The sequence below is a fragment of the Hemiscyllium ocellatum genome, chromosome 44, assembly GCF_020745735.1.
Source record: "Hemiscyllium ocellatum isolate sHemOce1 chromosome 44, sHemOce1.pat.X.cur, whole genome shotgun sequence".
NCBI classification, from domain to species: domain Eukaryota; kingdom Metazoa; phylum Chordata; class Chondrichthyes; order Orectolobiformes; family Hemiscylliidae; genus Hemiscyllium; species Hemiscyllium ocellatum.
This window is the reverse complement of record NC_083444.1, coordinates 10,594,900-10,609,899: the sequence shown is the minus strand read 5'-3', so window position 1 is coordinate 10,609,899 and position 15,000 is coordinate 10,594,900. Positions and strand designations below refer to the sequence as shown.

Sequence of the window (15,000 nt, the reverse complement as noted above, 5' to 3'; positions counted from 1 at the left end):
CGCGATTATCCAGCTCTCGATCATCGGATTATCCGGCAAGACCGCCGTGTCCTGATGCTCAGCTAAACCATGTCATTCGGGATTGAATTAACCGAACGGAATACTCTCTGGCAACGCCCTTTGGTTAATCGAGGTTCCTCTGTGTAGCGTTCCTTCAGGGAGCGGGGTGCGTGCGCCCCTTAGTCAGTGCGTGTGCCCCTTCGCCCCTTAGCTGGTGCTCCTCGGGCCTCCACTGTTCATGTCTTCTGTCTTCCCCACCCAAGTCGATCGTCTTTCCTTCAACCAGCTCGATCTCCTCCTCCTCCAGGAAAGTAAGACGGGTCTTCCTCACCATTTACCCTCATCTGGTCAAACAGAAAGGGGTAAAACCCACAGGGCTGACGGTTCTCATCCCGGACCCCGGGAGAAGAGCAGAGCAGAACGAGGGCTTCCTGCGCTCAGTATCCGGCTTCGGTCGAGAAAATGATTCTTGGGGTGTCGGCTCTGTCCCCTCTTATTACTGCCCCACCCAAAGGTGCCACCTCTCACCCCAACCCCCCCCAGCCCTCAGTTCAATCCAGAACCCGCGCTGCCGGCAATTCGGCTACAGAAGCATCACCGTCAAACCCGAGGCAGCCTCAGTGAGCGATGTCATGGGTTCATTGAGATGCCAACTGATTTATGAGCGCCCCCCAACCTCTACCAGCCCAGGGAAGGTGGGAATGAGGAGGGGGGGGGTTTGGGTGCGGGAGGGACGATGGAAAAGCGGGGAAGGGGACAGGATTGAGGAGGGACCCAGGCCTTGGGTTGGAGGTGGGGAGGGAAGGGGGAGTTCGGCACTCTGATGTGAGCTGACCTCTCTGCTTGACCTGACAGGATAACGCAGCCATGCGCCGGAGTCAGTGATCCCGAAACACCGAGCAGCGTGCGAAATGAGGGCCAGGGCCGGGCCCGCAAACCTCCAACTCGCCGTCCTCCTCTTCCTCCAGTGGGGCTGGCTCCCCCTGGGCTATACGGCCGAAGATCAGCCCCTGACGTGGGATGAGAATGGCTACGTGGTCTACTGCCCCTGCATGGGTAAGTGTAGAGGCTCCTGGGCCTACCCTCCCCTCCATCAGGATCATCCTCTCTCCACGTCCACAGCCTCAAACTGCTTCTTTGGTCTTTCTCCCCGAGTCGAAGGGGGACTATTCGACTGCGTATTGCATCGCTGACTGGATAGCAGAGTCATGGAGCGCAGAAAGGGGGCCACTGACTCTTTGAAAGTATTAATGTTTCCTATAACTATTTTCTGCTTCCTTATGGGAGAGCACCTACTGTAACTGCTTCATAGAATTCCCTACAGTGTGGAAACAGGCCATTCGGCCCACCAAGTCCACACTGACCCTGTGAAGAGTAACCTACCCAGACCCATTCCACATTTGCCCCTGACTAATGCACTTAACCTACACATCCCTGAACACTGTATGGGTAATTTCCCACGGCCTATTCACCCTGACCTGCACGTATTTGGACTGTGGGAGGAAACCAGAGCACCCAGAGGGAACCCACACAGACACGGGGAGAACATGCAAACTCAATGTGCATCATGTACACACACACACACACACACACACAAAAGGTTTCTCTCTCACACACACACCCTGCAAAAACTTGCATTCCACTTGCCTTTTCTGCTGTGCTGATTCTGGTCAGCGTCCTCTCTGGTCAGTAATCTATGAGCAAGGACCCATTCAGCTCCTTGAGCGTGTCCACTCATTCTAGATCCCAGCTGATCACCTCCCTCAATACCATATAGAGACATAGAGACGGTACAGCACGGAAACAGACCCTTCGGCCCAACCCGTCCATGCCGACCAGATATCCCAACCCAATCTAGTCCCACCTGCCAGCACCCGGCCCATATCCCTCCAAACCCTACATATTCATATACCCAACCAAATGCCTCTTAAATGTTGCAATTGTACCAGCCTCCACCACTTCCTCTGGCAGCTCATTCCATACACATTCCACCCTCTGGGGGAAAACGTTGCCCCTTGGGTCTCTTTTATATCTTTCCCCTCTCACCCTAAACCTATGCCCTCAAGTTCTGGACTCCCCCACCCCAGGAAAAAGACCTTGCCTGTTTACTCTATTCATGCCCCTCATGATTTTGTAAACCTCTATAAGGTCACCCCTCAACCTCCGACGCTCCAGGGAAAACAGCCCCAGCCTGTTCAGTCTCTCCCTGTAGCTCAAACCCTCCAACCCTGGCAACATCCTTGTAAATCTTTTCTGAACCTTTTCAAGTCTCACATCTTTCCAATAGGAAGGAGACCAGAATTGCACACAATATTCCAAAAGTGGCCTAACCAATGTTCTGTACAGTCGCAACATGACCTCCCAACTCCTATACTCAATACTCTGACCAATAAAGGAAAGCATACCAAACGCTTTCTTCAATATTGTATCTACCTGTGACTCCTGTCCATGCCCTTCAGAATTTACTAAGTTTCAGTAAGGTCACCTCCCCTTCCCCTACACTCCAGAGAAGATCGATTCGATTTAAACTCTCATCACAGCACAACACCCCATCCCAGAATCTTGGTTTGACCATCGCCAATGCAGGTAAACCCACAGCTCATCGTGGTAGTGGGCCCACCACATGGTCAGTATAATTCTGATCCCTTCCTGGGCCTGGAGAGGTGTGGGTTAATGTCTCTGTGATGTTGTGTCCCGAGGATCTGGAACTTCTAAAAGACCTCTTTAGTGGGCGGCACGGTGGTTAGCACTGCTGCCTCACAGCGCCAGGGACCCGGGTTCAATTCCCACCTTGTCAGTGTGGAGTTTGCACGTTCTCCCCGTGTCTGCGTGGGTTTCCTCCGGGCGCTCCAGTTTCCTCCCACAGTCCGAAGATGAGCAGGTTAGGGTGGATTGGCCATGCTAAATTACCCATAGTGCCCAGGGATGTGCAGGTTAGGGTGGATTGGCCGTGCTAAATTACCCATAGTGCCCAGGGATGTGCAGGTTAGGGTGGATTGGCCATGCTAAATTACCCATAGTGCCCAGGGATGTGCAGGTTAGGGTGGATTGGCCGTGCTAAATTACCCATAGTGCCCAGGGATGTGCAGGTTAGGGTGGATTGGCCGTGCTAAATTACCCATAGTGCCCAGGGATGTGCAGGTTAGGGTGGATTGGCCGTGCTAAATTACCCATAGTGCCCAGGGATGTGCAGGTTAGGGTGGATTGGCCATGCTAAATTACCCATAGTGCCCAGGGATGTGCAGGTTAGGGTGGATTGGCCGTGTTAAATTACCCATAGTGCCCAGGGATGTGCAGGTTAGGGTGGATTGGCCGTGCTAAATTACCCATAGTGCCCAGGGATGTGTAGGTTAGGGTGGATTGGCCGTGCTAAATTACCCATAGTGCCCAGGGATGTGTAGGTTAGGGAGGATTGGCCATGCTAAATTACCCATAGTGCCCAGGGATGTGCAGGTTAGGGTGGATTGGCCATGCTACATTACCCATAGTGCCCAGGGATGTGCAGGTTAGGGTGGATTGGCCATGCTACATTACCCATAGTGCCCAGGGATGTGTAGGTTAGGGTGGATTGGCCATGCTACATTACCCATAGTGCCCAGGGATGTGTAGGTTAGGGTGGATTGGCCGTGTAAATTACCCATAGTGCCCAGGGATGTGTAGGTTAGGGTGGATTGGCCGTGTAAATTACCCATAGTGCCCAGGATGTGCGGGTCAGGTGAATTGGCCACGCTAAATTACCTGTAGTGTTAGGTAAGGGGTAAATGTAGGGGTATGGGTGGGTTGCGCTTCGGCGGGTCGGTGTGGACTTGTTGGGCCGAAGGGCCTGTTTCCACACTGTAAGTAATCTAATCTAATCTCTCTGTGTTCTGTTTGAAAACAGGCCGATTTGGGAACCAGGCTGACCACCTCCTGGGCTCCTTGGCATTTGCGGCGATGCTGAATCGGACCCTGGTGGTGCCCCCTTGGGTGGTTTACAGCCATCAGACGCCTCCCTACACAAACGTACGTCATCCATCCCGGGAGTCGGTTTAGCTCGGTTGGCTGGATGGTTGGTTTTCAGAGCAGTGAGGCGCCAACAGCCTGGATTCAATTCCCATCAGCGGTTTGAGTTTACCATGAGGGGCTCTCTTCCTCAACCTCACTTGAGGTCTGGCGCGCTCTCTCTGTGTCTCTCTCTCTCTGTGTGTGTGTCTCTCTCTCTCTCTGTGTCTCTCTCTCTGTGTCTCTCTGTGTGTCTCTCTCTCTCTCTCTGTGTCTCTCTGTGTCTCTCTCTCTCTGTGTCTCTGTATCTCTCTCTCTCTGTGTCTCTCTCTCTCTGTGTCTCTCTCTCTGTGTCTCTCTGTGTGTCTCTCTCTCTCTCTCTGTCTCTCTGTGTGTCTCTCTCTCTCTCTCTGTCTCTCTCTCTGTGTCTCTCTGTGTCTCTCTCTCTGTCTCTCGCTCTCTGTCTCTCTCTCTCTCTCTCTCTGTGTCTCTCTCTCTCTGTGTCTCTGTGTCTCTCTCTCTCTGTGTCTCTCTCTCTCTGTGTCTCTCTCTCTGTGTGTCTCTCTCTCTCTGTCTCTCTCTCTCTGTCTCTCTCTGTCTCTCTCTCTCTCATGAGAGCCGCGCCCTGGTAAGACTATGGCAATACTTCGAAATACATCCCACGTCTGTCATTATCCAGCACCTTCATCCTCTACATCAGAACCCCCTGTCTGGGTCTCCCCTCCCGGCGCGCCTGGGTACACCATCCAGGTGACAGTGTGCCAGGGGGTGTCTGAATGCCCCTGAGCCCTGGGGGACATCGAATCTCTCGGGCCGGTGCTGGGAATGGAAGAGATTCCCACCACTGCTGTTCGGAGGGGGGCGCGGTTTTCACATTCCCCAACCCCCCCCACGGTCAGATATCACTCCCCCCACCATGGGAACCAGAAGCCGAGGCCGAATCAAAACCACGATGGCCGTGCCACCTTAATGCAAAGTTGTTGTTGCCACGTCATAAGTAAGCACTGCATGGAGTGAGGGGCGTTTTCACTGCAGCGAGGAATGGGGGCCCAGAGAGGATGGGGGTGTGATAACAGGGGGAGAGAACCGCCCCCCCCCAAGGTAGAGAATTTGTTTCTTTGCCTGTAGAAAAGATAGTTTATCCCCACGTCCTAAGTGCACCCAGAGGGGCTGTACCAGCTCTGAAGGATATGCAGGGATCAAAGGGGGTGGTTGTACACAGGGATCAAAGTGTCCGCAGAATGGGTCGGTCGAGTATTTGTAAGTCCTTCGAGTGCCTCGCAGTGTGCAGTACGCCACTCGGGATGTGGGGTGCGAGTGAGGCAAACGTCCTGTGGTTGCCAATCCATCCCGTTTCCCGGCTGTTCCTGCTGGCCTGTCGTTTGCCGAATCGAATTGAACTTATCGCCAGGTGAAAAACCTTGTCTGGCGAGCCGACCACAGAGTTCAGTCGCGTAGATGAGTAAACAACCGGTAAACGGCGGCAAAAACAATGACGCAGGCCCAGGGGAATGTTACGCGTGTGTGAGTCCATTCAGTAGCTTAACAACAGCAGGGTAGAAACGGCTGGTGTGTGTGTGTGTGTGTGTGTCCAGGTGTCTGTAACTTCTCCCCGATGGTAGAGGTTGCCAGGGTTGGGATAGATCTTTGAGAACACTGGCGGCCTTTCCTTGACAACGGGCCTAGTAGGTGGATTCTATAGATGGGAGGTTGGGCCTTTGTGATTGGTCGGGCCGAGTTCACCGCTCACAAATGATATACTGGCCTTTGCTAAGTCTTTTCGCTCTCCTTCCCCGGCCCCCCGCACCCTCCCTCCCTCCCACACCCCCTCCCTCGCCCGGTTATGAACTGAGTTGCGGCCCGTCCTGTTTTCCCAGGCCCACGTTCCGTACGGCGAGTACTTCCGGCTGGGAAGTCTCCAGGAGTTCCACCGGGCGGTCAGCATGGAGGATTTCATGCAGGAGTTAGCACCGAAGCACTGGCCCCCGGAGGGGAGGGTGGCCTACTGCTATGAGATGGCAGCGGAGAGGAGTGCCGACAGATCGTCATGCCCCATGAAGGTGAGGTACGGTTTTGGGGGGGGGGCCTGGGAGATGGAGATGGGGATGGGCGCCAGAGAAAGGGAGAGCACCATAAGACATAGGAGTGGGAGTAAGGCCATTCAGCCCATCGGCTCCACTCCGCCATTTAATCATATTGACGACCCCTACAATTTTATAGGAGCCTGGCATCGCTGGCAAGATATGCTGCTCATCCCTAACTACCATGAGTGGGCCATTTACCAGGATGCTGCTAGGGTTGGAGGGTTTGAGCTAACGGGAGAGGCTGAACAGGCTGGGGCTGTTTTCCCTGGAGCGTCGGAGGCTGAGGGGTGACCTTATAGAGGTTTGCAAATTTATGAGGAGGCATGGATAGGATAAATAGGCAAAGTCTTTTCCCTGGGGTGGGGGAGTCCAGAACTAGAGGGGCATAGGTTTAGGGTGAGAGGGGAAAGATATAAAAGGGACCTAAGGCGCAATTTTTCACGCAGAGGGTGGTACGTGTATGGAATGAGCTGCCAGAGGATGTGGTGGAGGCTGGTACAATTGCAACATTTAAGAGGCATTTGGATGGGTATATGAATAGGAAGGGTTTGGAGGGTGCTGGCAGGTGGGACTAGATTGGGTTAGGATATCTGGTCGGCATGGACGGGTTGGGCCGAAGGGTCTGTTTCCGTGCTGTACGCCTCTATGACTATGACTCAACCACGTTGATCTGCAGTCACATGTAGGTCAGACCGGGTAAAAATGGCAGATTTCCTTCCCCAAAGGGCATTTGGGAATCAGATGGGTTTTTACTATTATCGGGGATAGTTATCATGGTGGCCATCATTCAGACTTGAATTCCCGATGTTATTAATTAAATTTAAATTATATCTTGCAGCCAAGGTGGAATTTCAACTTGGGTCCCCTCAGTGTTAGCCTGGGCCTCTGTATTACTGGCCCAATGATATAACCACCGTGTCACTGGCCCCTGGTCCCTGGGGCCTGGTGTTGACCGTGCAGCGCTAGGACGAGAGTTATTGAATGTTGAGATAGGGAGGAGGGAGGGGTTGTTATTGGGTGTGGAGGTCTTGGGGCATTGGGAATATCGGGATACTGGAGTGGAAATGGTGAAGGGCAGGGGTACTGGGAATACAGGGGCGCGGGGCTCATTGTGATTGTCCGCGTCGTGTCTGACAGGACGGGAATCCCTTTGGGCCCTTCTGGGACCACTTCAACGTGGACTTTGCGCGCTCAGAGCTGTTCAGCGGGATTGCCTTTAACTCGTACTACAAGGCTCATTGGCTGGACAGGTAAGCGAGGGACAAAATGGCTGCCATAGAGGGGCTAACAGCAGGCAGCTGGAGATTTGACTGGGTGGGTGCGGGGAGGGGCCCCATGTCACCCCCCCCCCCCCCAGCACAGTCTGTAACCCTTGACCCTGTACTCTGGGGATTATCGCCTTGGCAGACCAAGGAGCTGCTGTGGGGGCAGGGAAATGGTCTGTTGTAACCACGGCAACGGGAAGTGACGCTATTAAAATCTTACCGGCTTATGGCCTCGTAGAATCCCTCATGGAGGCTCGAGACTGTTCGACCCGTGAGCTCTCGAATCATAGAATGGCTACAGTGTGGAAACAGGCCCTTCGGCCCAACAAGTCCATGCTGACCCTCCAAAGAGCAACCCACCCAGACCCATTCCCCTACCCTATATTTACCCCCGACGAAGGGCTTTTACCCGAAACGTCCATTCTCCTGCTCCTCAGATGCTGCCTGACCTGCTGTGCTTTTCCAGCACCGCTCTAATCTAGACTCTGATCTCCAGCATCTGCAGTCCTCACTTTTGCCCTATATTTACCCCTGACTAATGCACCTAACCACGGACACTACGGGTAATTTAGCACGGCCAATCCACCCTGACCTGCACATCTTTGGATTGCCCCAGGAGGGAACCGGAGCACCCGGAGGGAACCCACACAGACACGGGGAGAACGTGCAAACTCCACTCAGACTGTCGCCCGAGGCTGGAATCGAACCTGGGTCCCTGGTGCCGTGAGGCAGCGGTGCTAACCACTGAACCACCGATCTGCACCGACTCTCCGTGCTGCCTCACAGCGCCTGTAGACCCGGGTTCAATTCCCGACTCAAGCGACTGACTGTGTGGAGTTTGCACGTTCTCCCCGTGTCTGCGTGGGTTTCCTCCGGGTGCTCCGGTTTCCTCCCACAGTCCAAAGATGTGCGGGTCAGGTGAATTGGCCATGCTAAATTGCCCGTAGTGTTAGGTAAGGGGTAAATGTAGGGGTATGGGTGGGTTGCGCTTCGGCGGGTCGGTGTAGACTTGTTGGGCCGAAGGGCCTGTTTCCACACTGTAAGTCTAATCTAATCAAAAACATCCCACCCATCCCCCTAACCCTGCATTACCCACCTAGCCTGCAGATTCCTGGACACCATGGGCCATTCGGCCCGGCCCATCCACCCTAACCTGCACATGTTCGGACTGTGGGAGGAAACCGGAGGAATCCCTCGCAGCCACGGGGAGAGAATGTGCAAACTCCACACGGACAGTTGCCTGAGGGTGGTATCGAACCGCGGACCCTGCCTCCTCTTGAGGCTGCAGTGTTAACCTCTGAGCCGCCATGGCTGGATTCGTTCTCTCAAGGACTTAGCGTCTGAGTGGCCCATCAAGGCAACAAAATGACGGTCAACGGAGATATCACCCCCTTAGCAATGAGCTATGACCATCAGTGATGCCATTTCCTGATTACCCAGCGAGGCTCCATGGTGCTGTGATTGGCCACTGCCATTTTTAAAATGGCTGACATTTTAGAACCAAACTTTACAGGCCTTCTGCTCCATCTTCAGGTTTCCAGCCTCCAAACACCCCGTTCTGGCCTTCCCTGGGGCTCCAGCACAGTTCCCTGTGCTGAAGGAACACCAGTATCTGCAGAAGTACGTTGTGTGGTCAGACCGAATCGCCCAGGAGGCTGAGAACTACATCCAGGCCTTGCTGCCTAGGCCTTACCTAGGCATTCACCTGCGCCTCGGGGTGGACTGGGTAAGTGACCTGTTTTAATTAATTTATTTATCGAGCTGGTATGGAGGCAAACTGTCTCCATCTGACAAACCCCAACACGCACATGACCAGAGAGCCAACCGCAGAGGGGGCAAACCCAATGGCATCATCAGGGTCAAAGAGTGCGGCGCTAGGGAAGCGCAGCCGGTCAGGCAGCGTCCAAGGAGCAGGGGGAGTCAACGTTTCCCGCATAAGCTCTTCATCAGGAACGAGGGAGGGGGCTGAGGGATAATTAGGGTGGGGGTGGGACTGGGGGTAAGATAGTTGGGAAGGTGATAGGTAGATGGAGGTTGGGAGGGTGGGATTGATGGTGATTGGTCAGAGAGGAGGGTGGAGTGGATAGGTGGGAAGGAAGATGGACAGGTCATGGGGGGCAGTGCCGAGTGGGAGGGTGGATCTGGGATGAGGTGGGGAGTGGGGAGATGAGGAAACTGGTGACGTTGACGCCATGAGGTTGAAGGGTCCAAAGGTGGAGGGTGAGGCGTTCTTCCTCCGAGCTGTCTCCCCAGCCCTATCCCACCCTCGTACTTACCTCTCGGTCCCCACACCCACCCCCTCCCTCCTATTTATCTCTTGACACCCACACGCCCCTCTCCTGTTTATCTTCCACCCCCATTTATCTCTCGGCCCCACCCCCCTCCACCCTCCTATTTATCACCCACTCCCACCCCCCCGCACTCCTATTTATCTCTTGCCCCCCCACCTATTTATCCTCCCCCCCACCTATATATCCGCCCCCCCACCTATATATCCTCCCCCCCACCTATATATCCTCCCCCCCACCTATATATCCACCCCCCCACCTATATATCCTCCCCCCCACCTTTTTATCCTCCCCCCTCCCTATATATCCTCCCCCCCACCTATATATCCTCCCCCCCACCTATATATCCTCCCCCCCACCTTTTTATCCTCCCCCCCCACCTTTTTATCCTCCCCCCCACCTATATATCCTCCCCCCCTATATATCCTCCCCCCCACCTATATATCCTCCCCCCCACCTATATATCCTCCCCCCCACCTTTTTATCCTCCCCCCCCACCTTTTTATCCTCCCCCCACCTTTTTATCCTCCCCCCCACCTATATATCCTCCCCCCCACCTATATATCCTCCCCCCCACCTATATATCCTCCCCCCCACCTTTTTATCCTCCCCCCCACCTTTTTATCCTCCCCCCCACCTATATATCCTCCCCCCTCCCTATATATCCTCCCCCCCACCTATATATCCTCCCCCCCCACCTATATATCCTCCCCCCCCACCTATATATCCTCCTCCCTCCTATTTATCTCCCGCCCGAAACTCTGGAATTTCGAAAACCAGCAGGTCCCGAGCGTTTCGGATAAAGGGTTGTGGTTCACTCACATCCCCGAGGGGAAGGAAACCTCTCCTTACCCAGGCCGGCCTACATGTGACTCCAGACCCACTGCCCTTTGAAGTGATCCATAAATTCTGACTGAGCCAGCTACTCCCACAAAACCACAGACAATTATTTTCAAACAAAATAATAAAACTGCATTGGGCGCAGCTGAGTGTAGGAGGAGGCAGTGAGGGCCGGAGAGCCGAGCTGAAACATGTGTCGCTGGAAAAGCGCAGCAGGTCAGGCAGCATCCGAGGAACCAGGAGATTCGCCGTTTCGGGCATGATCCCCTCTTCAGGAATGTGGGAGTGCGTCCAGCAGGCTAAGATCTTAGCCCCCAGCCCCTCTCCGGCCTATCATTCTCTCCTTGACCTCCTTCCAACCTGTCGCATTTCCTACGCCCTCCCCTAAGTCCCTCCTCCCTACCTTTTATCTTAGCCCGCTGGACACACTCTCCTCAAAGATAAAAGGTAGGGAGGAGGGAGTTGGGGGAGGGGCATTGGAAATGCGACAGGTTGGAAGGAGGTCAAGGAGAGAATGATAGGCCGGAGAGGGGCTGGGGGCTAAGATCTTAGCCTGCCGGACACACCCTCCTCATTCCTGAGGAAGGGCTCATGCCCGAAACGTCGATTCTCCTGCTCCTCGGATGCTGCCTGACCTGCTGCACTTTTCCAGCAACACCTTTTTCACCAGTTGAGTGGAGGTCCACTTGCCTGATATCTGAGTTGGAAGGTTTATTTGGGAACAGCAGCTTTCGGAGCGCTGTTCCTTCGTCAGGTGGTTGTCGGGATGAAGGGGCAGCGCTCCGAAAGCTAGTGCTTCCAAATAAACCTGTCCGACTGTAACCTGGTGTTCTGTGATTGTTAACTTTGTCCCCCCCCAGTCCAACACCTCATGCTTTGAAAAGGCTAGTCGTATGAGGAAACGTTGCTCAGGTTGGGACTCAGAAGAAGGTTAAAGGTCACCCAACACCAGGTTATAGTCCAACAGGTTTATTTGGAAGCACTAGCTTTCGAAGCGATGCCCAAGATTGTAAGACACGGAATTTATAGCAAATTTATTCTGTGTCTTACAATCTTATTCTGATGAAGGAGCGACGCTCCGAAAGCTAGTGCTTCCAAATAAACCTGTCGGACTCTAACTTGGTGTGGGGGGGATTTTTAGCTTTGCCCTCACCCAGTCCAAATTCAGCACCTCCAAGGGTCAGAGGTGATGAAAAGCCATTGCCCGGAACGTTGACTCTCCTGCTCCTGGGATGCTGCCTGACCTGCTGTGTTTTTCCAGCACCACACACTAATCTAGACTCCGACCTCCAGGCATCTGCGGGTCCTGAGAGCTGGAGGGGACATGGTTGAAAGCAATATGTGTCAGAAGGGACCAGGTAGGTGCTTGAGATGGCTCCGGTCTTGAGGGAATCCAGAACCAAGGGATGAGGATCTCCCATTTAAGATGACAATGAGAACTCTTTCTCAGAGAGTCCTCGATGTTTGGAATTCTGTCGATGGGAGAGCGCTGGAAGCTGGGATGTGGTTGAAGCTCTGATCTTCAAGGGAGTTGGGGGTCAGTAGGTAAGTGGAGGCCACAACTTGTTCATCCTTAATCTTACTGAACAGCAGAGCAGGACTGAGGGGCTGAATGGCCTACTCCTGCTGCGTTTTGTATTATTTAATTCATTGGAGAGGTGAGGGAGCGTTCTGGTGAGCGTGCATTGGCCAATCCGTCCATTTTGTGTCTCGTGACCCAACAGAGGAACGCGTGTAACATGGTCAAGGACGGCACAGCGGGGCCACACCTCATGGCGTCACCGCAGTGTGTGGGTTATAACCGGCAGACGGCCCGGCCTCTCACCATGGAGATGTGTTTGCCTGGTCTGGCCGAGATCAGAAGGGCAGTGACCACCTGGGCGCGAAGGATCAACGCCAAGGCAGTGTACATCGCCACGGACTCCGACACCTTCAGCGCTGAGATCGAGAAGGCCGTGGGCAGCCAGGTAAGGGTCCACATCAAGAACTCTAACCCCATGGCCCCCAAACTCCTCTTCTACCCTGCTGCCTTGACGTGTAGCCCTCAGCAAGGGAGGAGACAGGTGCCAAAATTGGGCTAGGAAGCAGAAATGGCAAGGGCTTTGGATCTCTAACCAACCCTAACCACAATCCCCAGCAACCTGCCCTGCACCCAATCCAAACAGATAGTGCCTGTGCATTTCAAACCCCACCTCCTTGGCGGTACCGAAGGGTTAATGCTCTCAGGTTTTGTCAAAGCCTCCCACCTCTCTCCCACCTCCCACCTCTCTCCCACCTCTCTCCCACCTCTCTCCCACCTCTCTCCCTCCCACCTCTCTCCCTCCCACCTCTCTCCCTCCCACCTCCCTCCCTCCCACCTCCCTCCCTCCCCCTCCCTCCCTCCCACCTCCCTCCCTCCCACCTCCCTCCCACCTCTCTCCCACCTCTCTCCCACCTCCCCCCTCGCCAATGTAACCAACGACCATCGCATTTTCTCATCTGTCTTGGTATTCTTTCTGAGTCCGAACTCCCAACAATATCTGGAAGGTCTTCCAGTAGCTGAGTCCCTGACACAGAATAGTTCAGCTGTTGTCATAGCAACCCGTACCACACATAACAGGGAATTCCCTTCTTAGAGTGTAGAAACAGGCCCTTCGGCCCGACCGGTCCACACCGACCCTCCGAAGAGTAACCCACCCAGTCCCATTTTCCCTCTGACTAATGCACCTAACGCTCTGGGCAATTCCGCACGGCCAATCCACCCCACCCCGCACATCTTCGGACTGTGGGAGGAAACCGGAGCACCTGGAGGAAACCCACACAGACACGGGCGGGAATGTGCAAACTCCACACTAGAGAGTCGCCCGAGGCTGGAATCGAACCCAGGTCCCTGGTGCTGTGAGCCACCGCGCCGCCCTATAGGGAAGGGGTCTGTCACACGAGGTTTTCGATAGGCCCCTCAGGGCAGTTTGGGGAGGTTGGGGATTACAGGCTGTTCGAAACGGGCAGAGCGGACAAAAACAGAACAGGCCACGCTAAGTGGCCCCTAGTGCTTGGGGATGTGTTGGTTAGTCAGGGGTAAGTATGATGGGTTTTGGGTGGGAGACCCTTCGGCAGGTCAGTGTGGACTTGTTGGGCCGAAGGGCCTGTTTCCATACAGTAAGGAATCTGATCTAATCTATCGCTGGGTAGAATTAGATGTTACTCCTATCTGAAGCTGGGCCTGTGTGCACCCTGAACACTGTGTTTACCACAGATGGCATGTGATAAGCGGGTGGTGATTTCCATCACACCCAGTTAATGTGTTTTTGTTTTAAGAAACGGATTTGTACTACTCCGACTGGAGCCTCCCTTTATAGCCCGTCCCTAGTTGCCCCTTGAGAAAGTGGTGATGAGGTGCTGTCTTGAACAGTCCAAGTGCTGTAGGCCCACCCACAATGCTGTGAGGGAGAAGGGAGTTCTGGGATTTTAACTTGGCAATGCTGCGTAACCGATATATTTCCAAGTCAGGATTACTGAGGGAAACTTGATGTTCCCCCAAGTATCTGCTGCTTTTGTCCTTCTAGATAGCATTGGCCTAGGGCTTGGAAGACGCTGTCAAAGGACTCTCTCCTGGATTTCTGCAGAGCATCTTGTGGATGGTACGCACTGCTGCTACCGAGCGTCGGTGGTGGAGGGACAGGATGTGCTGCCAACCAAGCCGGGCCTGTTTTGTCCCAGATGGTGTTGGGTATCTCCAATGTTGGTGCTGCACTTGTCCAGGGCAAGTGGGGAGTATTCCGCCACACTCCTGACTTGTGCCCTGTCGATGGTGGGGAGTCAGGAGGTGAGAAGATTTGTAGCTCAGGTTCTGGATGTAGGCTTGCTCGCTGAGCTGGAAGGTTCATTTCCAGACGTTTCGTCACCCTGCTAGTTAACATCTTCAGTGAGCCTCCGGATGAAGCACTGCTGATGATTCCAGCTTTCTATTTATCTGCCTGGATTACTTTGGGTTGGTGACGTCATTTCGTGTGGTGATGTCATTTCCTGTTCCTTTACTCGGGGGGGATGGTAAATGGGATCCAAGTCAATGTGTTTGTTGATAGAGTTCCGGTTGGAAGGCCGTGCTTCTAGGAATTCTCGTGCGTGTCTCTGTTTGGCTTGTCCTAGGATGGGTGTGTTGTCCCGGTCGGAGTGATGTCCTTCCTCATCTGTGGGTGAGGATAGGAATGACGGAGAGTCATGGTGTTGTGTGGTTAGTCAGGGGGTGAGTCACTGGCGGCAGAATTCCCAGCCTCTGATTTGCTCTGGCAGCCGCAGTGTTGGTACGGCCTGGACAATACCACGGTCCGTGGGAACCCGGGAACGTTGGTAAGTGGGGAGCTCAGCGATTCTCCTGCTGCTCGGACGGAGTGCTTTTACAAGCGCCACACTCCCAACCCCGAGCCGCAGCGCCTGTGGGCCCTCACACTGGCGCTGGTGTGTAAAGGGAGTGGGGTTGGAGGTTTCCATCGAAACTGTCACAGTCCTGTGCTGTCACACAGCAGCAGGTGCCTCATCTCTCTCTCTCTCTCTCTCTCTCTC

At 54.2% G+C, this 15,000-nt stretch overlaps 1 protein-coding gene across 4 annotated transcripts in view; it reads left to right on the top strand.

Moving 5' to 3' along the window:
- pofut1 (protein O-fucosyltransferase 1) overlaps positions 1 to 15,000 on the top strand; it is a 19,309-nt gene that overhangs the window by 3,514 nt on the left and 795 nt on the right. The window contains exons 2-8 of one of the 4 annotated variants that reach the window (XM_060854460.1): positions 1 to 133; positions 856 to 1,056; positions 3,881 to 4,002; positions 5,859 to 6,041; positions 7,203 to 7,315; positions 8,864 to 9,056; positions 12,183 to 12,425. The exon at positions 1 to 133 is cut by the window's left edge and continues 6 nt beyond it. In XM_060854460.1, coding sequence (XP_060710443.1) covers positions 912 to 1,056; positions 3,881 to 4,002; positions 5,859 to 6,041; positions 7,203 to 7,315; positions 8,864 to 9,056; positions 12,183 to 12,425 — 999 coding nt within the window. In that variant the 5' untranslated portion in view covers positions 1 to 133; positions 856 to 911. Of the gene's footprint in view, positions 167 to 219; positions 312 to 855; positions 1,057 to 3,880; positions 4,003 to 5,858; positions 6,042 to 7,202; positions 7,316 to 8,863; positions 9,057 to 12,182; positions 12,426 to 15,000 lie in introns of those variants that run through there. The other 3 variants (XM_060854463.1, XM_060854464.1, XM_060854462.1) reach the window with 3 other exon arrangements.